We start from the raw sequence: 27,671 nt of genomic DNA, 5'->3' as shown, positions 1-27,671 counted from the left end.
TGACTCTGAAAGTTATTTATTTCTCAACATGAGCAAATACAAAAAGGAACATTTAAACAGGGAAGTAAGCATTGCTGTACCGCACAACGACAACTGTGTTAATCCATTAAAAAAGACCTAAACAGGAGATAACCGAGTCAAAATAACTGGGCTGAACCACAAATACAACAAAACAAAATCAGTGTGTTTACAGCAGACATTACATTAATAATTAGCAAATAACTCACAACAATGCTGTAAAATGACTTGGAAGTCGATGTGCAGGCAGTGATGGTGCATTTCATTCCGTTTATTAGACCTTGTACCGTTTAGATGAACTTTTAAAACATACAGTTATAAATGTTCCAGCTGCTAAACAAGAAACATAAAGATCACTGCGGTTGATGTTAATGTTTAAGTAGCAAATAAAGTGAAAATCAAGCCATAAAAATGATAGAAAACAAACCCGAAACCATAAGAATATGAGTATAAAAGAAGAGAAATGTGTGCACCATGTCTCTAAATGGAGTTAAGGCATTTCTGTGAATCAAAATACAAACCAACAGCTGAACCAGTGCGTCCACAATAAACACATAACTTTACCGTCATCTTACTAGATTCACACAAGGTGAACAATATTTGCTGCACCACTTTATTAACCGATTTCCCTTTCAAAAAGATGACCAGATATCGCATCATTGACAAAACGCAAACAGGATGTCAAGAGATTGTCCAATTGTAGCCAGTATTTTCATGATCCAATCTGGCAAAATATAGTTTAATGTGCTTTCTATTGTGCTTTTCTGTATAGTCCACTAGAGGGAAGTGCTGCCCAACGCAGCTCAAATCAACATAGATCCAAATGCATTTAAAAGAAACATGATTTGAGAGCATCTGTTTATTTGTTAGTGATACTTTTTGTGCTAAAATTTGTATGTGCAAACACCTGACCGCTTTTTCAAACACCAGTCCAACAAACTCTGATATTAATTCGTCTGTGTGAATGCATGATGATTATAAACAGGTACATTTTCTAAAATTGTAAACTTGACCAGGTGCATCTACCAGTGCATCGTCCTCTTATTTTATCCCATGCATCCACAGTCAAAAGTAATATATATGCTTTATAAAGTATTGACGAGGTGATCAGGTAAACATATGCCAGTCTGATGAATGACCGGTACAAGCCAAGCAGCTTAAAAAGAGTGTTTGGCACAGAAAAACATAAAGTCTCCAGCTGACCACAAACCCTGATCAATCTACAGACGAACACACGCTGAACATTGTCAATGAAACCATGATTGACTACAGGTGATATAAATTATTAACAGCATCTATCCTGACTGATTAAACGACATGATAACGGACCGTTTGTTTCAATGTTGAGGTTATTGGTATGGGCGGAGCTGCGATAGTGATGTGGTTATATGAATTAGACAACATTAACATTACGTTCCATTAATCTGATAAACATGAGGGATTCGACAAGCAAATAGTGTTTAGAAATGGGCAGGATAATGGAACCTCCAGTCAGATGGCACTTCCTGTTCCCACAACACACAAATAGACACACACACACACACACACTTAGTCATCTCCCGGTTTGATCTTCATCTGAGCTTGCATCTGAGCAATCATCTGCTGCATGCGTCTCAGCTGCAAGAGAGGAAAAACAGATAGAGAGACTGTTTCTGCATGTTTCCACAATATATGTTCGGAATAATTACCATTTTTCAATATTTTTGATAAAAGTCTCACAAGGCTGCATTTCTCTGATCACAAATACAGTAAAACAGTCATGTTGTGAAACATTACAATCTAAAATGACTGTTTTCTATTTAAATATATATTTTAAAATGTAATTTATTCCTGTGATGTTAAAGCTGAATTTTCAGCATCATTACTCCAGTCCTCAGTGTCACACGATCCTTCAGAAATTATTCTAATATGCTGATTTGCTGCTCAAGAAGCACTTATTATTATTATCAGTGTGAAAAACAGTTGTGATGCATTATGCTTTTTGTGGAAACTGTGATATACTACTATTCAAAAGTTTGGGGTAAGTACGATTCAAAAAAAAGAAAAAGAAAAAAGTACTTTTATTCAGTAATTCTGCATTAAATTGATCAAAAGTGACAGTAAAGACATTTTTCTATTTAAAATAAATGCTGTTTTTTTTTTAATACTTTCCATTCACCGAAGATTGGCTTCCACATAAATATTAAACAGCAACATTGAGAACCATTATTAGTAATTGAGCACTGATAATAATTGATAACCAAGGAGCAAATCAGTAAATTAAAATGATTTCTGAAGGACTGCAGTAATGATGCTGAAAATTCAGCTTTACCATCACAGGAATAAATTACATTTGAAAATATATTAGAAAACAGCTATTTGAAATTGTAATATTTCACAACATTACTGTATTTTATTTTACTGTATTTATTTATATATCACTGTAATATAACATGCCATCTGGTTCAATGCATAATATATTTATCCAGCTAAATGTGTGTTTGTGTATTTTTACACTTTAAAGCACAAACTCTAACACTGTGACTTTGGAACACCTCATGAAGGTCCAAGACGGTCACGTACACATAAACACAGTGAAACATAAACACAATTACCCAGCAGTCTCTAATTAAGGTCAAAATACAACAATCATGATAATTAGAGAACAGAACATGCTCCTCTAAATACGTCACTGAAGATGAATGATGCTTAAAACTCACTCATGTTTGTTTTTGTATATTTGTTGTCTTTAACTTATATGTGACCCTGGACCACAAAACCAGTCTTCAGTGTCAATTTTTCGAAATTGAGATTTATACATCATCTGAAAGCTGAATAAATAAGCTTAGGATCAGACAATATTTGGCCGAGATACAACTATTTGAAAATCTGGAATCTGAAGTTTTTATAAATTTACGGTAAGAAATGTACAAAATATCTTCATGGAACATGATCTTTACTTAATATCATAATGATTTTTGGAATAAAAGAAAAATTTATCATTTTGACCCATACAATGTATTGTTGGCTATTGCTACAAATATACCCCAGCGACTTAAGACTGGTTTTGTGGTCCAGGGTCACATATTGTTTTTATAGAGAGCCAATGATATTTTCTATCCTCTAAACATACCCTTAAACCTAAAACCCTCCCTTTTAGCACTTTTAAATATTAAAACGTTGGTTAGCATGTTTATTAATCTGTTTCCCTCTTGCTCCCCATAATGTAGCTGATTTCAGGTTTTACTGTCTTGGTGGGACATTTGGTAGATTAAACCTGTAAAAACAAACACGCTCTTTACATTGCAAGTGTTTCTGTATGTTCTGTGCTGCAGGAAGCAGGTGTCATTTCCTGTGCATGGATGTTTACAAACTGCTCTGATTGCGTCCACACCCGACTGCGATATACATTCCCATAGGCCAGAATACCGCACACTAATTAAACACAACATATTTATAAAGATAGATAGTAAGAAACTTCTAGTCGATAGCCAAAATCCCAAATTCACTTGCATATACATCGTGACCCACCTCAGCTTCCTTCTCCATGAGGATCTGGTCTTTGTCCAACACATCTTCATCAGCCGCCCTGCGGGAACACAGAGTACACCAAACGTTCACTCACAGATCCGTTCATGTACAGGATGATGATCTGTGACTGGGTTAATTTGTTGATTTGCTGTACCTGCCAGCTCGCTTTAGTCTCTCCGAACGGAAGTTCTCATAGTGGAGATCTTGAGTGACTTCCTGCAGGTCCTGCATGTGAGTTCTACACACACACACACACACACACACATATATCATCAGCAGAGGGCACTAGAAAACAAATGGAGAAATCAGGCCAGCAATCACAGAAAAACTGCCTTAAGATAGTTAGATATGACCATCCAGGTCCTATTTCACACCAAAATCTAAGGAAAGAAATAAGAAATTATATTTATGCATAAAGACATTAAAGCATATTTTACCACAAATAGAGTTTTTTCAATGAGCCATTATTATCATCATTACAATTAAGCACATTTCCCTCAATTTATCGTTAATGTAGCACAAGAAACCCTTACATGCATTCATATTATTTAAAATATATACAGTAAATGTACATAAAATAAGAAATTATATTTTGGATCAAATAAATGAAAGCCTATTTTGCCATCAACAGTTTTTTCACTGAGACATTACATTAATATAATTAAGCACATTTTCCTCAATTTCCTATTAATGCAGGTGACAAAGACCCTACACTAATTCATATTTAAAATGTACATTATTTAAATTTTAATATAATACATTTAATATAATAAAATATTATAATGTATTATTAATAATAATTAATAATAAATTATATAATAAATAATTTATATAAATTCTAATTACAATAATTATTTATTATTATAAATGTATTATAATTTATTATTTAATATAATACAATTAATTTTAATAAAATGTATATGAATTTATATTTTTGAATAAAGAAATTAAACCCTATTTTACCACCAATAGAGTTTTCTTATAGAGACATTATATTCATGATAATTAAGCACATTTTCTTTAATCTCACTAATGTAGTGCAAAAAACCCTAAACTAATTCATATTATTTAAAATAAATATTATATTATTTAAGACATTATTATTTGAAGTATTTATACACCATGGTGGTATCTTGCATTTTATTATTTTTTACACTTTTCAATGAAGTAGTGAGACACATAACTTTTTGAGAATAAATAAATCATGCATTTTCCTTAAATTAATGAGAATTTGGAGTGAAAATGTGCATCAAAAATGCATCCGTATTAATGGTCATAAAATAGGCTTTATATTCTTCAGGCAAAATATATATTTGATTTCGGAATGAAATATTTTTTTACAATTCACCCATTTGCCGGTTTGTTATCTCACTACCAAAATTTTACTCTTTATTCATTTGGCATGTGAAGAGTTTAACAGGTTATTTATATCTAGAAGTCTTGAAGGTACAGCAGTGAAAACATTGTGTTAAACTCTAAGGGTCAGAGGGTGGAAAAGGTCATGTAAACTGTTTGACTTTTTCTGTCTTTGCTCACACTCGGGAGACACCTCAACGTGTGTGTGTGTGTGTACTCACACCAGCATAGTGCGTAGTTTGAGGAAGTCGTTGTGCTCTGGGTTTTCCACCTCCACCACCCCCCACGGGTACAGGCGTCCGCGGATCTTCTTCCCCTTCACCTCTATCAGCTGGTTGGAGCCGATCACTGCAAACGGGATGCTGGCCTGCACACAAACACACTCCTTCAACTTCAATCAAAGGCTTCAGGAGGTCAGGCAGTTCTGATAATGAACTCAAACACTTTGACCTCTGACCTTTAGGACACGAGTCTGTTCCTTGAATTCTTCGTCCTCGTCCGAATCAGCATCGGGAAGCTGGTAGATCCGGATCCCGTGCTCACTGATCTCATCCAAAATCTGACAAAAGAAAAACATTTTTAAAAATGATAAACTTCAACGTTCAGAGTTGTGTCGCCCCAGTGTGACTGAATCAGTAGAATTATGAAATCTTAATTATACTTAAATGAAATTTGACCTTTTTTGATGAAAACTTAGCTTTGATCAAAGAAATAAATTACATTTTAAAATATATTCAAATGGAAATTAGTTATTTTAAATAGTACAACTATTTCACAATATTACTGCTTTTGCTGTATTTTGGATCAAATAAAAGCAGGCTTAGTGAGCAGAAGAGAATTCTTTAAAAAACAATAAAAATTGTAATGTTCAAAAACTTTTGACTGGTAGCATATATAAACACTGTATATAAAGAGTTCAGATGCAAACACCTCTAAGTGCCATCTGAAATTTTCTTCTGAAATGAGCATTTTTCTCAGGCTCCTATGTTTACATTTAAATTTACATTTATGCATTTGGCAGACGCTTTTATCCAAAGCGACTTACATTGCATTCAAGTTACAGTTTTTACATTTTATCAGCTCTTGTTTATGTTCAGTTATTGCACTTTAATGGCAATGAATAGAACTTATTCATTGCCATTAAAGTGAAATTAACCTACACATTACCGAACCTACACACAGGCAAATAATACATAAAAACAAATAATACAATAATCCAGATTGTTTTTTATTAACAACTTAAAATTATAATTAATTTATTTATAAAATGATTCATTTAAAATGATATCATTTACACATGTAGATATATATACACATGTGGCTTTTGGCCATTTGATAGACACAAAATTCATTAAAATGTCTTCACTAAACTTGGTTGAAAACAAGGTAATTCTACAAAGATTTATGATTTCTGTGCTGTTCCATGTTTGTAGCAACTTATGAAATTGCTCTGATTGCTAAAAACAAGGTAATTCTACAATGATTTATGATGCCTGCACCATTCCATTTTAGTTTAGAAATTGCACTGAATGTTCTTCCAAAACACTGGAAACTAGTCCGAGTTCTTGTCTTGAACTTCCAAAGTTCTCTCAGCACGTTGTCATTTGGACCGTTCTCAGAGAGCTCGGAGGAAACTCTTTGATGCTAAAAACAGGAATCGTATGAATCACACAATGTAAACTAACCACTGGATCCACACGTAGCGAGTCTGGTGCCAGTCAGAGTCAAAAGAAGTCAGATAACAGATACGATCGGGCCTGAAACAGATCTTGGGAGAAGAGATGAAAACCTCACCCCACTTACCCCGTGACCTGAACACATCCATCAAGATTTCCACCGAACACCAAACTCAACCTGTGCAAGCTATGATGCAAAGCGGTCTGGGAGATATTCCCAGTTCAGTGTGTCAGAACAACCTGATAAAGCGAATATGAGATTGAAAAATAGCCTTGCTTAAGCCAAAACTACATAAAAAGGCCACATTTCCGAAACACCTGTAGCGGATCAGACTCGAGGATTTATTTTTCTAACTTCAAAGCTGTTTTTCTAAGAAGCACATTCACAATGCCATTACGTAGTGACGCCACCAGCAGCCTCTTCCTGACATTCTCAGCGCTTTCATGTAATCTCAGCGGGGACGCGTTTCAATGGGAGAGCAGCTCCTGCTCCGCTGCGCTTTACAGAAACCCCCTCCTGTTATGACTAGTCCTGTTTTCATAGCGAGGAACCGCAGCGAGACCGGGTCGCACGGGACCGTGTGTTATTGTTTGTGTGGGTGTCATTGTTGCATGTTCTGAGTCCAAATAAACACATGCATGACCGTAAATGTGCTTCGTCTGATCAAACTATAACCAACTAATGAAGAAGGGAATAAGCGTGCAAGATTCATAAGGGCCCATCTTTCCCATTCGTGCCAGATCTGGGGTGTGGAGATACTGAAATTTTGGATGACTTGACCTCCAAATGGGCAAATAAACACATTGCTTCACAATGAACAAAGAATAATGGCACAATAGAGACTTTTATGCACGGAAAAGGGAGTTAAGATATGGCTGTACGTGAAAACTGAAACAAGAAAAGCAGATTAGGAAATGTGCAAAATGACATTTTCATAAGCGGCTGGTCAGTGGATTCGCAACACAGTCGCAACACAACAGCCGAAAAGCATGTGAACATCAATGTTGATGATGTTAACCAAAACTAAAACTATTGAAAAACACTTCTGTTAATTGAAATAAAGCTGCAATAAAATATAAAGTGAAAAACCTCAAATAAATAAATAAATAACTAGAAATGTTGCCTTGGCAGCCAACTGAAAAAAGTTTAAATTGTAAAAAAAAAATATATATTTATAGCATTTGAAGTACTAAAATAACACTAAAACAAGAATTAAAACTATTTATAAATATATATATATATAAAAAGGTCATTTAAAATACATATTAAAAAAATTGTATTTAAATGATACTAAAATAACACTGACTGTACAATGACGAGCATCAAAATGCAAAATGCAATAGTCAGTGGATTACAGCTTTCAAAACTGTTGTTAATGGTAACAAACAATTTTTGTTTTGTTAACTGAAATAAAGCTGCGATAAAACTAAAATATAAATATTGAATGAAAAATCTGAACTAAACAAAAATTAACAATGTTGTCACAGCAAACAAATGAAATATGTTTTCAAGTATTTCATATATTAAGCAATTGACCACTGAAAAATAAATAAATAAATAAATAAATAATAACGATGATGATGACAAAGGCACATAAAATGACTAGAAAATTAAAAAAAATTACAGAAAGTCTAAATTGACCAACATCAATATGCAAAATGCGTCTTGTGCTTTTGCATGCTAACTTTAACGGTCAAAAATGTATATATCTATAAATACATCCCCTTTTTCAAGATACGGGACAAGTCTTGAAAAAAGGGATGAATTCATAGATACAACCTCTTTTTTTGTGTGTGTGTTTTTTTGACCGTGAATGGTAACATGCAAAAGCACAACATCAAGAACCTTTCACACAGTTGCACGCTGATAATAGTTTCTTCACAGGGTACGGAAACAAGGATTTTCCACAGTTTACTGCCAGCACTGAGAATCGTAATGTGACTTATCGGCCCAGGCCTCAACACAATCATTAGCTCTGCCTGTCTTTCTCTGAGGCTGAATGTGTTTGCATTGGCAGCGTGTTCACGTGGCTGGCAGAGGCACCTGGAGTCTGGCCTGGAACAATGGCACAGGAGTTTCTCTACGGCTCCGAAATGAAAAAGGAAGCAAGTTTCACATATTATGCTTGTAATTTGTTTGTCATAGGATGCATTATGAGTCGTGACCATGTGTTTGCGGAGCAAGACTATTTGCGGGTACGAGTGGGCGAAGCTCGTGTTGGCTGGACGTTGGGAGTCTTTTCAGCCAAGTGCTCAATCAAGCTGCATTGACACTGTATTCAAACTGCATTCACACTGCATTCACAAAATACTTTTGTTTAGCGAGGATGCATTAAACTGATCAAAAGTAAAGAAAGTAAAAGACATTTATAATGTTACGAAAGGATTCAATTGCAAATAAACACTGTTCTTTTGAACTCTCCATTCGTCAAATAATTGTAAAAATAAAACGTATCACCGTTTCCACAGAAAAAATACGAAGCAGAACAACTGTTTTCGACATTGACAATAATCAGAAATGTAATTTGAGCATCAAATCAGCATATTAGAATGATTTCTGATTTCTTTAAAAATTCTGATTTTCGTCGTAGGAATAAATGACATTTTAAAATATATGAAAACATTGGCAGGGAAAACATACGTTATTTTAAACTGTAATAATATTTCACAATTTTACAGTTTTTACTGCATTTTTGATTAAATAAATGTAGCCTTGGTGAGCAGAAGAGACTTCTTTTAAAAACATTTTAAAAATCTTGCCGAACCCAGACATTTGAATGATAGTGTATGAAATCAAAATTTTTTCCCATCCAGTTCAGGCCACTTTTAAATGTGACTAAATCCAACATTCATTTGTGTGCCAATCCAGAAAACTAATTTGCTATGGTTTCCTTTCAAATAGGTTTTCAAACTGAAATTTCAAAGAGGTTCAATGCAAACGTAAGTAGCGAACAAGTTGATATATAATGACTAAACCAGTTATAAATTCACATCTTTATGGTAATTTTAGTCTTTATGCAACAGCCTGTAAGCAAATTTATATTGCAGCAAATAGTTCAAAATTGACATTTGACAGACAAAAAACACAGCATGGATCCATAAAAACACGACTCACTTGATAATACCAAGTGATGCAGAGCAATTTGGGCAGCGCAAAACTGAAATGTACATGCAAACAGGCAGGACAAAAAATTTGAACGTGTTAAAATATTGCATCTGTAAACACCAGCGCCTAAACACAGTTCTGTCACTCTGGGAATCCTTTAGCGAGCTAGAAAATGCTTTGAATATAAAGGAAAATAGTGCACTAGGCCAGAAACAAAATTAACCCGATTACGGTTTTCAAGTAAAAACTCTAAATGACTAAATTACAGCCTGTGCTTTGGTTGCATACTGTAACATTTGCACAACTAAAGAGGCTTGTAAACATTTGGTCACTTGCACAAAAAATAGAAGCCACAAACAGGACAGGCACTATATTTAAGTGCATAACACATCAAAATAAGTTAAATATAGTTTTCCTGTCTATAGACCAATTATTATGAGCTTATCCTTCAGGGAGAAAAACAGTAGTTTCACACAGTCAAGTTTCAGCATGAATAAGCACCTTTAACCCAACCACTCCCTACAGAATTTACACGCTTTAAACCCATCACTGAGTATTTCAACACAATAACACTTTGTTTTTAGTCTAGATGTTGTTTGAGGCTCATGGAACCAACAAAATTACACAACAGCGCAGTATGAGCAATTATTAAATACTGTAAAAGTCACTATTCAGCAGTAAAGTGTGTCGAACCGAAAAGCCGTGAAGTTCTTAACTGTGATCCCTTGTGTCTGGATGAAACCGCTGGCTACCTGCGGCTCGTGAAGCCCTTTCATTCGCATAAAAACACACAGGGGTGTTATATAATTCTGAAAGAAACTCAACAGGACTGACCAATTACTTGGACCTGTGTGTGTGTGTGTCGCTACCAGGGCTAATGTTAATCCGGCGTCTCTGAAACAGCGGGACACGAGGAGACGCTCACTCCAGCAAATTCCTGTCAATGTGTGTGTGTGTGGAGGCCTTCAGCAATGCTACAATTAAAGTATGAACAATCAGATCAGAATTGGCAGAATTTAAATGTAGCTGATTTTCTGGCTGAAAACATCTTTGTATTTCATTATCAGCATCACATGTTGGTATGCCAAAGAAAAGATATGCTATTTAAAGAAACAGTTCACCCCAAAAATAAACATGTGTGCCATGAACTGTCATTATTTAATTACCTTGATGTCTTTCCAAACCTGTTTGACAATTTAGAAAAACAGTTCAATTTCTGCAGGTTTTGTGAAGGTCAGTTTAACACTTTTTACTACCTTTTAAAACCAGGTACTGTTCTCTACGTGTAAATGTAAATGTAAATTAGTTGTATCAGCAACAGTTGGAAAAAACAACTTCCAAAGATTGCACTTTTCATTTATTTTCAAAATAAAAAAAAGCTTAATTAAAATATGGAATAACTTACTTTACTTTCTGATCACACTGAAAAGGCTCAAAAAAGGTTAAAAAAAGTCAACTTAATTTAAAGATTTACATAAAGATAGATTCATATAACATTCACATTTTAAGCATAAACTTACTTAATTTTGTTCAATTTCTCAGAAAACAAGACTATGTTCATTTTGCATTTTAAATAAACTTATCTTGATTTAAAGCCGTTAAGATGTTTGTATTGGAAAACAAGGCAAAAATACTGTGGGAGATATTCTTTTTTTTTTTTTTGCAGTGCATGCAACATTTAATAAAATGACTTTATAAATTTAAGAAACCCTGAAGAATTATATATTATATAAAGATTTAGAAGGACACAAATGCACCGTAACAGTAGTTTATACGACTTATGCACTATATTTCATGGATTTCTGAAGTTCTGAAGTTGAATTTCTGATAGCTTTGTGTGAGGAACAGATGGAAATTTATGTTATTATTCATTATTTAAATGATTCATAATTCAGTTATTCATTGTTTAACTCTAGACTACTTTCATCGTGCTTTTCGTGTCCTTTTGAAGCTTGAAAGACTTGCATTAAAAAGTGAGACCAGTGCAACATGCATTGTGTGTCCTACAAAAACGTAAAAGATTTTTTGCTGAATTTTTCCTTTAAATTAAAAACCTTAAAGTGTATGCGCTTCTTTGAGAGAAGACAGGATTAAACAGGAACGTAAACAGGATTTGATTGGTACAAGAAGGATTGTAGGTGGTACAAGTCTTATGGCTCTTACCTACTCTGTTCTTTAAAAAAAAAAAACATATAACAACTGAAGTGTTAAATAAAGGTCAAGCCATGGTCACTGAAAGCGTATGTGACCGGTACTGGCTATTTATTGTTTTATATGAAGTGCGTGAGCTGCAATTCCAGGATGCAATCATTCTGCCTGAGAACACAAATAAATAACCACACTCTCATTTAAGAGAAGAATGTGGAGACGGACATATCCAAACCATGAGATATTGACCGTTTTAATTTCTGCGGTTGAGTATGACATGATAACGACATCAGATGAATGTCAAACGAAGACTTGGCCTTGAAAACAAAGTGACCTCTCAGCTCTGTCAAACCACAAATAAGAGTTTCACACACTGTACAGTAAACAACAAGTTTAACACCAAAGCCCTGTGTTTAGACAATGACCATATGACCACAAAACCATTAATATACATATATAAATTAAATTTAAGTTGCTATATAATTTTTAAAGTAAAAAATAAGCAGAAAATTTGAAGCACAGTGTTTAAATATAAAGTATTTAAATAATAAAATGACTAAATATTCAGTTATAATTAATGTATATAGGTAATTACATAAATATCAATTACATTATATATGTAATGGCATGTATATGACTCAGATTTCTTGCTTCCACAGAATGATCATAAATGTCTGAGCTGATGCTATTAAAGAAAAAGCGACGCCAACCAAATAAGACGACATTGTTAACTTGATCTTTTTCACTCAAACTGCAATGCTGACAATATATTTCATAATAATGCATATTCAGAAGTGCTCTCAGACTTTTTGACCCCACTGTGTTTTTCAAAACAACAAGGCTGGTAACGGTTGGCAAGGGCACGATCTCGCACGCATACAGCGCTCGTACGTCTCTCTCACTGAGCCAACCAAGAGGACAAAGAGAGGAAAGCTTTGACAGTTTGGAGACTGAGATATGAGCGTGATGGGGATCACAGCATGGCAAACATCAACAATAACATTCAAATTCACATAAACACAACAATGCAACCCTCCAAGCGCACCTTCAATCTGGCCTGTGGGAATCGCATTCAACTCTACTAGAGAATACGCGCCCAGATGTGCGTCAGTTCGGCTTTCCTTCTCACACGGACAAGATCTGCTGCTCTTCGGTATATATTACTGTTACGGCAGGAAGTGAGAGCTACCTAAACGTCCCTCGAGTACTTTATAAGTTTCAGGGTTTTATGACCTCACGCTGGTCTCAGATAAGAGTCCTGCACACCGCTGACCCGGCTTTCCCTGCCAATCGGCCTGACACATTACAGGAAGGCCATATTGTTCTACACAAGCTGCTTCCCCCTTTCATGATGGTGCGAGAAAGATCGCAGAGCAGTCCTGTGAGAGAATGAGAGCGAAGCTATCACGGTGAGAAAGTGAGGGTGAAAATCAAACATAAATATCAGTCAGGCCGCGAGGACACAATGGGTCATTTGTCAAGCTTACGGCAGGATTTTGGGAACCTTCACCGGCATCATGAATGGGAGCGGGAAATACTAAACTGCTGACTTGCACTTCCACGTTGCATCCAAGAGTTTACCTCAGTCTTCTTGGGAAAAGATAAGGTAGAGAAAAATTTGAAGGGTGTGTTTGTCCTTTTCTGATAATGCAATAAAAAAAAAGAAAGAAAAAAAGGATTCAAGCATTTGTGGCGGTACCAATGAAAAGAACAAGCATTAAACTTCCTCCAATTCATTCACATTAACATTCAGGTTCGATGGAGCAATTTCCTAAAATTAAGTTCTAAACAATCAAGTTTCAAGTAGTCTTGGGTTTCTCAGCAACAGTAAAGGGAATAGTTTAAAACAATAGTTCGGAAAAACATGCAAATTCTGTCATTATTTAGTGAGAATGAGATTGGACAGCGATAGAGAGGAGAAATATTTCTCGTGAAGAAGGACCTAAATTTAGGGCTGTTCCATGAAGAAAGAATTTACGGTCCTCTTTAAAAAACAAAAATAGACTTAAAAAAAAAAAAGAAAAAAAAAGTCTCTTATGCTTACCAAGGCTGCATTTATTTGATCAAAAATACAGTAAAATCAGCAATATTGTGAAATATTATTACAATTTCAAAAAACTTTTTTTCTATTTCAATATATTTTAAAATTTAATTTCTTTCTGTGATCAAAACTGAATTTTCAGCATCATTCCTCCAGGCTTCAGTGTCACATGATCCTTCAGAAATCATTCTAATATGCTGATTTGCTGCTCAAGAAACATTTCTGATTAATATCAATGTTGAAAGCAGTTGTGCTGCTTCATGTTTTTGTGAAAACTGTAATAAATTTTATTTTTCAGAAATCTATGATGAGTACAAAGTTCAAAAGAGCAGCGATTATTTGAAACAGAAATCTTCTGTAACATTATAAATGTCTTTACTGTCACTTTTGATCAATTTAATGTCTGTATAATGTGTAACGGTTGCGTATGACCTTAAAAACTTGGAATAAAGTGCATAAGCTTTATAGACTATACATTTATAGTGCTTTATGGTATTTCTGGTCCTTTTTGGAGCTTAATTAATATGTTAATATGCTGTCAGTTTCATTGTATGAACAATAAGCATCATAAACATTCTCCAAATCATCTCCTTTGTGAAGAACAAAAAGTGTTTGAAAAATGACAGCGAGTAAAGATTTAGTTTTCATTTTTGATGAACTCTCCCTTTAAAACAACAACAGGCATTATTAAACACAGCAATGTGGGAATGTGGATCAAAATGTGTTTTGAAATTACCTGCAGGAAGAGAAAAATGGCGTCTAAGGAGCAGGCGAATAACAGGAACTACTAAAAATACAAGCATTCAGTGTCCAAAGCCATGTCTAAAAATGGACCAGCACAGGCAATGAAGTCCTGTGATTTTCTGAGCCATCACGGAAGTGCATTGGATCAAGAGTGAAAACGTTTCTTGTGTTTTTCTGTGTGAACTATTTCTATTTGACATCATTACATCAAACCAAAAACCCCACATTTGTAGAGCAAAGAACACACACACTCAGGTCATCTGTTTGGGTCATTTAGCTTGAAACGGCTGGTGGTGGAGAAGGTTTAACTGATCTTTCCTTGCGACCTAGATAGACGTTCATGCAATGATTGCAGGATGTGGGCTAGATTCCATCAGCCTTATCTAAAACTGACCATTTTCAGTAATGAGGCGATGTTTACATGCAAGACACATAAAAGACGCTGACAGAGGCAAATTGGGATGACTAATCAGAACACCCTTAAACTCAAGACATAAACGAGAAGAGTTCAGTAACTACTGGGCTTTTTTGTTGTTGTTCATACTAGTGAAAGTCACTGATCAGCAGGTGTCTGGGGGTTTAACGGTAGTTTAGGTTAGTGAATGCAGGGGACGGAGGACAAATTGTTTCACTACTGTCTCGTTACGACTCTTTTGTCATGTAAAATCTAATAACGTGCAACATGCCGAGCTACAGGGAAAGGCAGAAGACTTCAACACAATGAGTATATAGCACATTTTTCTTCTATAAAGATTAAAATAACTAGTGTTAAGGTAACTACTATAGTTAACCAAGTTACGTGTTGCTGACTTAAATTATAGCCATGATATACTTCTGAAACAGTATTAGTCACACTACACGTTTTAACACAAAATAGCTCACTACAGAGCAGTATCTTTATAATTATATATAACTACCGGATGGTGTAGTTTATTTTTAAAATCAGATAAGTATTTTTAACTGACATAAACAATAAGGATCCAAATTAAGGTGAATTTGCACTAAATGAATAATAATTTTAGCCTCATTTATGATACACTACCATTCAGAAGTTTGGGGTCAATAAGACTTTTTGAAATAAATTAATACTTTTAATAAAATTTATCATGTTTTTTTTTATTTTTTTTTTACAAAAATATGAAGCAGCTCAACTGTTTTCAGCATATAATCAGATAATAATCAGAAATGTTTCTCGAGCAGCAAACCAGCATATTAGAATGATTTCTGAAGGATAATGCGACAATAAAGACTGAAGTAATGATGCTGGAAATTTAGCTTTGCATCACAGCAATAAATTACAGTTTAAAATATATTCACATAGAAAGCAGTTATTTTAAATTGTAATAATATTTCAGAATATTACTGATTTTACTGGATTTTTTTAACAAATAAACACAACCTTGGTAAACAGAAGAGATTTCTTTCAAAAACATTTTAAAAAATCTTACCGACCCCAAAGTTTTGAATGTTAGTGGGTATATAATTTATGCACCTAAACAATGCTTCAAAGCTTCACATCTGTGTTTTTGGGATGATACTCATCCTCCACATAAATGGAGGGATGAGTAATAAAGTAATAATGAAACTGAAAGTTTTAAGTTAAACAGAGGTGGAGTATGATTCTAAAAATGGCTAAATAAACCTCCACCATTTGCGATAATTAAAATAATTGTGCTCAAAACAGCAGCAGAAATGCTGAACAAGCTCCAGTGCTCATGTTGATCTGAGCACTTCCTGTGGGACTACAGATAACATCCCAAAGAATTGGAGCCAGATACACGCCACATAATCACCGTCCCACTTAACCTGCGGAGCACATCAGCAGGAAGACGCGGAGCGTGCAGGTCGACACACACCTGACCCAGCTTCAGACACAATCCAGCGGGTGTGCGATTCTCTGTGTGTGTTAAAGGGAAACATCTGCAGACTTCACAAGGAGAACACTATTGTCCATAAGAACTGCTCACTAAAGCACATACAGTGCATGGCCAGCGTGTCATTTTCTATACTTGTGTCCATGCCAGACTGCCAGGAATGTCACAATGCATGAATGCATGTACACACCCCACCCTACAGTAACACACCGTCTGATCACCAAACACTCAACGCACCAGTCACAAGTGTGTTATTCATTATCCTAAAGAGCACAAGCTGGAATCAACTCCAAAGATGATCAAATATAACATCTGTTGTTAGTTTTGTGGCTTATTGTCAACTAGTCATAGGTCAAATGATCAGCTGTGCTCTAGACAGAAAGAGTCAGATCCTCACCCTTCTCTTGAGACGGTCTCTCTCTCTCAGCGTGAGCGTGTCGGCTTTGGCGATCACAGGAACGATGTTGACTTTGCTGTGGATCGCCTTCATAAACTCAACATCCAGAGGCTTCAGGCTGGGAAAAAAAAACAAGCACACAGAAGCACAAATCACATACGTTTAGGGTCAGTAAAATTTGAAAGATATTAAGACTGTTATTCAGAAAAGATGCATTAAATCGAACAAAAATGAAAGTAAAGACATTTATAAGGTTACAAAAATTTCTCTCAAATAAATGCTGTTCTTTTCACAATTCACATCACTTTCGAACTTAATCTTTAAAGTGCAATGTTTTGGTGTAAGTTCCACCTGTGGTTTTTGTTGGTGATTCATGTTGCTTTAATGCATCACTTCTGCTGCAAACAGGCCTTAATTGAAGGCTAAAGCCACTTTCTGCATGAATAACATGTTTTATTGACTGATGATGAAAGGCAGAACTTGTGCAGGAGTTTTACCCGTGTCCAAACGGAGAGATGAAGTAAAAGCAGCAGTGTACTCTGTTATCAACGATGTGTCTGCGGTTCAGGCCGCTCTCGTCGTGCAGGTATCGCTCAAACTGATTATCAATATACTGGATGATCGTCTTAAAGCTGTCGAACAGAATACAGCAGAGATCAGAGAACGAGCTGAAAGGAAAAACTCAGACATAAAAGCTTATGATTGTATTAAACATGCATCGGATACGGATCTCAGCCGAACAAAAGCATAATCTAATCATGAGATATCAGGATGCACTTTAGAAATGAACAAACAACCACTTTGTCCAAATAAAGCTTATCAAAACATCATGTTTACAGGTTCCTGTCCAGTATAGACGGACCACATGCACCAGTGTTAACTTATTGTCATTGAGATCTTATTATAGACTTTAATAATATTTTGAATTAGTTTTTATTTTTATACTTTCTTTTTTTATTTTAAATTTAAGTAAATGTTAGCAATTTAGTTATGTTTTTGTTATTTTTTTAAACATATTTATACAGTTTTTGATCATTTTTATTTCAGTTTTTTAGTACATCAGGTTAAATAACAAAGAAAATCAAAAAGTTTTATGTATATTTTTATATATTTTTGTTTCAGTTAACATTTAATTTCTTTCAAGTAAAAATGTTTTTTTTATTTTTTTTTTATGGTTTTCATTTTAGTTTTTAGTACATCAAGTTAAATAAATAAAAATAAGAATTGTTCCCTTGGCTAGTTAAAAACAAAAAAAAGTTTAACATTTTTATATTTTATAAGATTTTTAGTACATCAAGTTAAATAAAAATGAGAACTGTTGCTTTGGCAACTAGTTGAAAAAAATGATTTAAGTTTATATGTTTTATTGTTTAGGTAAAAGTTTATCTTATTTCAAGTAAAAAAAAAAAAACATCAATATATCTTCAATATTTATTTTACATGTGTTTTTTACAAGTTAAAACTAAAAATGAGAAATCCTGACATGGCAACAAACTGAAATAATTCTTTAAAATATATTACGTTTTTATAAATTGTTTTGTTTCAGTTTCCTTTTTTTTCCCCAAGTAAAACTTATGTTTTTATGCTTTTATTTTAAGTTTTAGTTAACTACAATGACCCTGATATGCGTCAACTCTCAGTTCTCTAAAGTCTCGCCACAAGCTTCCCTTTTGCTCTAAAGTCTCCAGATTATCTAAACATCACACACTAAACTAAACTAAACTAAACTAAACCCCTAACCAGAACTAAACCACTTCTGTGTCTTCTGATAGAGGACATGCACGAATCGGCCTTGACACCGCAGCCTTATCGAGAGGCTGAAGGAGAAGAAGATGTGATATGACGGTAGGTAGGTAACGTGGATGGCACATTTTCATTATCAGCCTGAAAAGTCTGTGGGTGAGAGATGGGGAGGATATTGTTCTTTCAAACAGGACGTTCCCAGCATTCCTTAGCAAGGCTCAATGACCAATAGAGCAACAAGAGACAACAGCTGCCTCCAGTCTACAGTCAAGTGCCATAATGTAAATAATCTCTGCTATGCAGAGACACAAACACAAAACATGGGGTATTAAATTAATAATCAGTCCAGTCTTCCATTAAAGAGGTCATAGTTATATGCAAGGTATACTTTTATGGTAGATATCTGTAATAATAAACAGCTAGTATCTAAGGGAAATTTTGATGCAGAACAACAGCAGCACCAATGCAACTGCATTTAAGAGTAAACACATTATGTTAAAAAAAAAAACTAGGGATGTGTCAAGATGGCGCCAAGTCAAGATCTACTTATTTTAAGCATGCTGTGAGTGTGATTTAGCTGTTGAATGATAGAAAACATAATATCTCTAAATGCATCAAAATGAGTTTTTTTTTAATTCTGCCACGAGCATTGCATTTCTCAGATGCATCAGTCAAGTTAAAAGAGTCAAAATTTTAAAACTGCATGACAAGATGCCTAAATCGGTGGTCCATCTAGCATTTTTTAAATGCACAAAAATGTCAGAACAAAGAAATGCTGTTCTGCAATAAACTGTGTGTGAAGAAAATGACCCAATCATATGTACACAAGCATTTGGATACTTAAGACACTTAAATATGTCTTAATTTCAATGCATTAGACAAAATATCACAGAGCAAGTGACATTTCAAAACAAAACAAATACTAAGAAATGTGTCCAATCCTGTACAAGAGAGTAATGACAAAGTAATAAAATGTAATTTGGACTAATGCAATAATGCAACACAGAAACACTGTAAACGCCTCTAAATTTTTAGCAAATGTAAGCATACTGTGTTTTGAACTGCAACAGCATGTAATTGCAGCAGGTGTACTGCGCTTTGCAAATATCCCGTCATTATCTACCACCAATAATTTACAGGGAAAATGATAATGCATGGGACAGCTGACACAATCATAAAGAACATCAAATTTGGAAATAAATATATGGCTCAGAAGACAGAAATGTCAAAAAAAAAAAAAAAAAAAAAACTAATAACGACTAACCCTACCGTACCACTTTCAGAATTATAAAATAATAATAAACGAATTTTAAATAAATGAAAAATAATATTTGAAGTATGATTCATTCTTCTAACTGAAGATGAAGGGAGGTTTGGTCTGATTTAGCTCACACTGACCAGTCCTGGCTGTTGATGGCGTCTCCGTATCCAGGCGTGTCCACCACAGTGAGGCGGAGCTTCACTCCCCTCTCCTCGATTTCCACCGTGGACGCTTCAATCTGGACCGTGCGCTCAATTTTCTCTGCAAGTACAACAACATCCCATCAGAACAAAAACACGCAAGTTTACAGAAAAAAAGAGAAACACTTGAGGCGGAGCATAAAGACAAATCAAATTAAAAACACTAATGATTTATTGATGCACCGTGAAAAGCATTTTCTGAGAACCTTTGGGAGGAGGCCCTGGGCGACAGATGGGATTACTTTCTTGAAAACAACCTTTTACTCTAGAGCGCTTTCATAGACAAAGTGCCCAACAGAGGGATTTGAAGGGATTTTACATGCATTGAGCATCTAAATCAGAAATGTTCTGCATTCCACCAGGAGCAACATCATTACGCAAAAAAGCATTTGAACACTTAAGGCACACTTAAAAATGTCTTAATTTATTGCATTAGACAAAATATGCAATAAATATATTACAGAAAATATTATTTTAAGCAAAAAAATATTTGGACACTTAAGGCACATTTAAAAATGTCTTCCTTTATTGCATTAGGTGAAATATGCAATATATTACAATATATTATATTATATATTAGTATAATATAAGTGTCATTTAGAACATAACAGACCTCTATTTGTGAAATGTTTTATTGAAACGTGTTTGTGCTTGTCTGTTTTTATTTACAGGGCTTCCATATGGTTGTATAAAGGTAAATTTAAGACCCTTTAAGACCACGTAAAGGAAATTTAAAGGGAAAACAAGTTTTCATACCCTACTGACAGATATTTGTTCTTATTTTAGGCATAAACGTGATGAAGTTCAGACTTTCTACTCTGATTTAAGACCTTTTTAAAGCTTTAATTTGTTGAAAGGTGAATTACGACTTTTAAGACCTTTTGTAAGACCTGCAGAAGCCTTGTAATTAAAGCATTCTTTGATATTTCGTTATCTCATGTAATGGCATTCAGACAGTTTTACATGTTCACATATTTTTCGGGTCAAAATGAGGTTCATCTAAAGAGGCTTTTCTCATGACTGCTAGGGATCAATTCAGTCTTGGACACAATATCCTGTAGAGTTAATGAAGACCTCAGGAGAGCCGTGTGTGTGTGTTTTACCTGCCGCTCCAGGTATATAGCGCTCTGGGTAGAGGTCAGTCAGGAAGAGGCTGTTGATCAGGGTTGATTTACCAAGACCAGACTCTCCTAAGATGATAAATAACACCGGGTTAAAAGCACAGTGTCTGTCTGTCTGTCTGAATCCATGTGTGTGTTTATATGTTCCTCACCTACAACCATCAGTGTAAATTCAAAGCCTTTCTTCACAGACTTCCTGTGAACCTGATTGGGCAGGTTGGCAAATCCCACGTATCCTGCAGCATCAGGGAACTAGAACCACACATCAGAACGGTTACACCAAGACAAAAAAAGTTTAATATGGAAATGTTTAATACTTAAAGGTGAAGTGTGTAACTTTTGCGGCACCAAATAGAATAACAAAATAATAATAATAACAACAACAACAACAACAACAACAGATTTTCCAAAGACTCCCTTCATCTTCTATTGGTTAAGCAAACAGACAGTCCCGCCCCCAAACTCACACCATTGGTTAAGTCAGAAGTTGACATATCATTATCAATGACTTAATTATAGTGACTATGAACATTAAATATTTTAATATACAAAACAATTACACACTTCGCCTTTAAACGAGTGTAGGAATCTTACCTTTCCTTTTTCTCCAGACTGCGACATTTTGCTTCTGTCTGACGACACGACTAAAAGAAAAAAATATTGATAAAACACAACGAACAAAATAAATAAATACAAGTCTTTTGGAAGTCCTTCTAGATTTATCTTAAATATCTAAAGAAAAGGGTGGCTATGATAATGCTAAAAAAAAACATGTAAAAAATAATAATAAAAAAATATGTATTCAACACTTTTACTCCAACACAACATTTACTCCATTTACTCCAAAAAACTGTGTCACATGATCCTTCAGAAATCATTCCAATATGCTGATTTGCTGCATATTAGAATTATATTAATAAGGTCTATAATGTCACTTTTGCTCAATTCTCGCTGAATTAAAGTATTCACTTCTTCTTTTTTTAATTTTTATTTCTTAATGAAACATTCACAAAGAAACATTCAGTCAAAGGTTCTTTAAAGAACCATCTCTTTTTTACCTTTTTAATAATCTGAAGAATAATTCTTCAGATGTTAAAGGTTCTTTATGGAACCATTTAGACAAAAAGGTTCTTCTATGGCATCGTGAAGCACCTTTATTTTTAAGAGTGTATGTTGTATAAAAACATAATGACAATTAAATTTACACAATCTTCACTCAAAACACGACAAATGAATACAAATTCTAAAATCAAAAACTAAAAATACTGGTCACTGAATCTTAAATTCAGCAGATGGCCAATAAAATTACTGTAATTCACATTACAGTCAAATGAAACATTCACATTCAATGAAAGCATGAAAGCGCTACTGATTGACGCTCTCCATCTCTCTGATCTTCTGAGACACTGTATCAGATCTGCATTGGGTCGGGCTGATGATGTTGATGGGGAACAAACTGTTCTGAGACGCTGGAGTGTGTTAGACATGAAGAGGAGAGCGAGGGGTGACGACAGGGAGGGAACAATGCTGTTTATCTTTCATCTTCCTGGAAACGCTTTCCTACATTTTCACCACTCCCCATAAATGAGAGCTCTCACACACACACACACACACTCTGGTGTACTTCATGGGGTTTGGGAAGTGTGTTCAATTCAGAGACAGTGGGCTGGAAGTCGTCACTGTGAAAGCCTAACAGCTGTAATACTGACGGATTTTTATGATCATGAGTGTTTCTACCCCCAAGACAAGGAAAATCTGCTTTGCCATCATAAGAATAAATGACATATTTGTAGCAATAGCCAAAAATACACTGTATGGGTCAAAATTATTGATTTTTCTTTTATGCCAAAAATCATTAGTATATTAAGTAAAGATCATATTCCAGGAAGATATTTTGAAAATTTACTACTGTAAATATATCAAAACATCGTTTTTGATTAGTAACATGCATTGCTAAGAATTCATTTGGACAACTTTAAAGGCAATTTTCTCAATATTTAGATTTTTTTTGCACCCTCAGATTCCAGATTTTCAAATAGTTGTATCTCAGCCAAATATGGTCCAATCGTAACAAACCATACATCAATGGAAAGATGATTTATTCAGCTTTCATATGATGTATAAAACTCTTAAGACTGGTTTTGTAGTCCAGGGTCACATATTACAGCTGAAAACTCACTCAAATATTTCATAATCTAACTGTTTTTGCAATATTTTTTGATCAAATAAATGCATCCCTGGTGAGCAGAACAGACTAAAAACAAACAAAACCTTACCGATCCCAAACTTTTAAATTGTATTATATATGTGCAATTAAAAAAACAACAACAACATAATTTTGAACATTTTATACAATGTTTTGTAAAGTTTTCAAATTTCCATTTTTCTCATTTACACAAAATAAGTAAAAAATTCAACTTTGCATCACAGAAATAAATATAATTTTAAAATATATTCAACATATTTTATATATTATTTTAAATTGCAATAATTTTCACAATTTTACTGTATTTTTAATCAAATAAATGCAACCTAGGTAAGCAAAAGAAACTTTTTAAAATGTATACATGCTCACTTAAATTCTGCAAATTATGTGTTATTCAAAAAAGTGGTCATGCTATGAAATGTGTAAATATTTTAAACATTTTACACAATGTTTAATCAGATTTAGGTTTCATTTCCATTTTTTTTTTCTTATTTACACCAAATAAGTATAAAACAAGAAAGAAGGTCAAACTGAGTTCTTCATGTTTATGATCATGAATGTTTCTACTCCCAAGATAGGAAAAATGTGCTTAGCATAACAGGAATCAATTACATTTTACAATATATTCAAATATAAAACGTTATAAAAAGTTGTTTTAAATGGTAATAATATTTCACAATATTGCTGTTTTGACTGCATTTTTAATCATACATACGCATCCTTGGTAAGCAGAAGAGACTTCTTTAAAAAATGTCTTCACTTTAATTCAGCAATTTTGGTCTATTCTAAAAATCATCATGCTTTGAAATGTTGTGAATATTTGAGCATTTTTCACAATGTTAAATCAGATTTAGGTTTCGTTTCCATTTGGCTCTAACCTTATTTACACAAAATAAGTACAAAACAAGGAAGAAGGTTGGACTGAGCTCTCATTTTTATGATCATGAGTGTTTCTGCTCTAAGACAGGAAAAATCAAGAGTCAAAGTGTTTTTCGGGAAAGTACGGAAACTAATTTAGGATGAATGTCAGATTGTGGGTGTAGCGGTGCTGCTTTCATAATACAGGACACTGCAATCCCTATTTTATCACACACACACACACACACACACTGGGAGGTCTTGTTATTGCTGGCTGGGAATTATGGCAAGGATAAACTCATTGCAGATTAATCAAGTGGCCTCATTATCAGCGCAGCGGTTACACCGAGGGTGATTTTTTGCATTAACACGTACATTAAACTTCAAAACCAAGACAAGATTTAACAAACACACCAGCTTTCAACTCTACCTCAACCTTTTGTAGGTTATGACCTGACTTAAGAGATTTACTGTTTTTACAATAAAGGGAAAAATGGTTTTGAGGTTCTTAACAGAATTCCTGACGGAGCTTAGCGGATTGTAAGCTCGTGGGACATGTGACTGGAACGCCACAAATACAGTCACTCGGATCAGAAAGCTGGGTTTGCTAATGGCCGGCGCTGCTATTTCACAAGCAAACTACCGTTTAAAGCAGCACTTGAGTTGAGTGAAACGTGCGCCTCAAGACCTCTGGCGCAATTTGCTTCACCTTTGAAGAGTGGCTACGACTCTGACTCTGATGAATGATTTTCAAGACAAAGGACGGAATCACTTTCAAACACAGGCGGAAATGACACATCTATACAGCACAGGAGTGCGGGATGAAATGTGAGAAAAAAAGAGAGGAAACAACAGAGCAAAAGAACTTTGATGACATATAGAGCCAAGATGGCAGAGACAGTCTTCAGTTTCAAGATATCCAAGTTAAAGAGTTTACATTAAACTAGCAATACTGCAGATTAACTGACCATTTCAAGATTATTGGCAGATAACTGGACTTGATTTTACGATTAACAGAAGTGTGTCAATCCACCGATAGCCTTGTTAATGCATAATGCACGTTTTATGCTTTCAAATAGTGAATTATTGTGCAAAATGCACAAAAGAGAGTGTTAAGACATTTATAATGCTGCTTTTTAACATTAATAAAGAAAAGAATGGACCATGCTTCCACAAAAATATAACGCGCCACAACTGTTTTCAACATTGATAATAATAAGAAGAAATGTTTCAAAATATGCATATTAGAATGATTTTTGAAGGATCATGCGACACTGAAGGCTGGAGAAATGATGCTGAAAATTCAGCTTTGCATCACAGCAATAAATTACATCTTAAAATATATATAAAAAAGAAAAGTTATTTTAAATTGTAATATTATTTCACAATATTACTGATTTTACTGTATTTCTGAATAAATAAATGCAGCCTTGGACATCTTTCAAAGCCATCAAAAAATCTCACGAGCACCAAACTTCTAAAAAATCATCATGCTGTGAAATATTATTTTATAGTTGAACATTTTACACGTTTAACCAGATTTAAGTTTCAACTTCAAATTGTTTCTCATTTACACAAAATAAGCACAGAAAAATTAAATAAACACTGTTTTTGAATCTTTCCTCCTCTGCTCTGAATGATATATTTATGATATAAACAACACCTAAAAGTCGAATATTTCAATGCAAACCTATACAGGACTGCTAAAGGAAGCAAAAGACACTTATTTGCACAAAAGAAGCACATTTGCGCAATAAAACGGAAAATAAACTATAGTCCTAAACTAAACTATAGTGTTAATAGTCCTTCATAATGAAGAAGTCATTTAGAAACTCATCTTGTTTACTTGTCACGTGTCTTGCCAAAATCCTGCTCATTATAAAGTGGGGATTTCCTTTCAGACCACTTCTATTCAGGTTCAGGGCTATTTTAACATAACATGAGCCAAAAGATATAATTCTGATGAATACAAGCTGCCTGAAGTTCTCTTATTCAGTTTGACAAAAAAAAAAAAAAAATTGATCTAGATATTGTTTTATAAATACCCAACGTTCTAGTAAGGTTCTCTCAAGGTTATGAACATTAGTAACATTAACAGAACGCTCACTCAAAGCTGTCTGGGCCTCTATAGCACTGAAATGTTATTTATACATTGTTTATGCACATTTGTTTTGTTTTTTTTCATTTGGGATGTTCAGAGAACATTCAGAAATAACATTGTCATAAACGGTAACATTAGCAAAATATTCTTAAAACATATTTTACCCCCTGAGAAATTGTTTTGGACTAGTGTTTTAATTGTAATTTTTTGGGGCGGGGATCAACACTTGAGTACTACATTTATAGCAAATATTCCTTTGTTATGCTGTATTTTGCTAATTTTATCAACACATTCCATTATTTGACTATTATTATAAAGCCCTCCATAGCATTTGGAACATAAATGTTCAAAAATATATTAAAAAATGTAATTATATCATAGTAATTTTGTATGTATCACCCATCTAATATATAATCAAAATTACAATTATATTATTAGCACATACTAACTGTACCGAGCACAGAGAAAGGTCCAGAATGTTCTCTAAAAAAGGTCTGAATTTTCTCATAAATAACAAAAAACTGAATCATACACCGAACTGTTGGCTCCATGTTAAAGTGAGGAGGTTGGTTCCAGGCGGAGAATGTGCTATTAAACTTTGAAATGCACTGTCAAAGTCTGGCCATCAGCTCCTCGACTCCCCCAAACCCCTTTCTGAGCAACACGTCTCGAAATTCACGATGCCAAATTCCAATGTAATTTATAAATGAAACAACAGATAACCTTGTGTACATTTTTATAGCACCTCGTTTTAAGTGAAAACACCTCCTCCTCTTCCACACCCTGCTTGATAAAATGTTCTTCATCAAGTGCACGTAGCACATCTAAAACTGACACACTCGCAATAAAACAAAACACATGCGTGTTATCTTACAGTTTCAAACTGAGAAACCAAGTATCGAGCGATACAACTATATTATTTAACCCAACTTCTTCTCAGTGTAACTTTGCATCAACTTTGACATGCAACAGTTACTGGAGCCACACAGGAATTGATACAAAGTGAATTACCACTTCCGGATACAAACGCGAAGAAACTTTGACTAACTTTTCAGCCGCCAGAAGCCCTTACCTGTTATAAACGCGTGATAAAACTCAAAAACCTGGAGTTTTTTTTCCCACCTCCCTTGTTTTCTTTCTTCCCAGCAGGCCAATCCAGGGAATCCGGAAACCGCTGCAATTCCGCCCTTATCCCATAATGCCTACGAGAGACCAACGCAACGGAAGCCATTACGGCTCAAATACCAATGACAGGGTCCTGCGAAAGAGGGGAGAATTCGAGCCAAGATGGCGGAGACAGGTCACAGTTTC

The 27,671-nt window shown here is 34.5% G+C and overlaps 1 protein-coding gene across 1 annotated transcript; it reads right to left on the bottom strand.

Annotated features, from left to right (window-relative positions):
* On the bottom strand, positions 1 to 27,571 carry zgc:63587 (uncharacterized protein LOC393431 homolog). The gene is made up of 12 exons (XM_058784029.1): positions 27,433 to 27,571; positions 21,790 to 21,839; positions 21,348 to 21,447; positions 21,178 to 21,264; positions 20,012 to 20,135; positions 17,368 to 17,502; positions 16,871 to 16,988; positions 5,342 to 5,443; positions 5,106 to 5,251; positions 3,683 to 3,766; positions 3,529 to 3,586; positions 1 to 1,635 (listed from the first exon to the last, which is right to left on the bottom strand). Exons 2-12 carry the CDS (start codon positions 21,814 to 21,816, stop codon positions 1,567 to 1,569), a joined length of 1,050 nt encoding a protein of 349 aa, XP_058640012.1. The 5' UTR covers positions 21,817 to 21,839; positions 27,433 to 27,571; the 3' UTR covers positions 1 to 1,566.
* Between the last annotated feature and the right edge of the window lie 100 nt (positions 27,572 to 27,671).

The sequence above is a fragment of the Onychostoma macrolepis genome, chromosome 08, assembly GCF_012432095.1.
Source record: "Onychostoma macrolepis isolate SWU-2019 chromosome 08, ASM1243209v1, whole genome shotgun sequence".
NCBI lineage: Eukaryota > Metazoa > Chordata > Actinopteri > Cypriniformes > Cyprinidae > Onychostoma > Onychostoma macrolepis.
The sequence above is the reverse complement of the archived record's forward strand: the minus strand, read 5'-3'. Positions and strand labels throughout refer to the sequence as shown.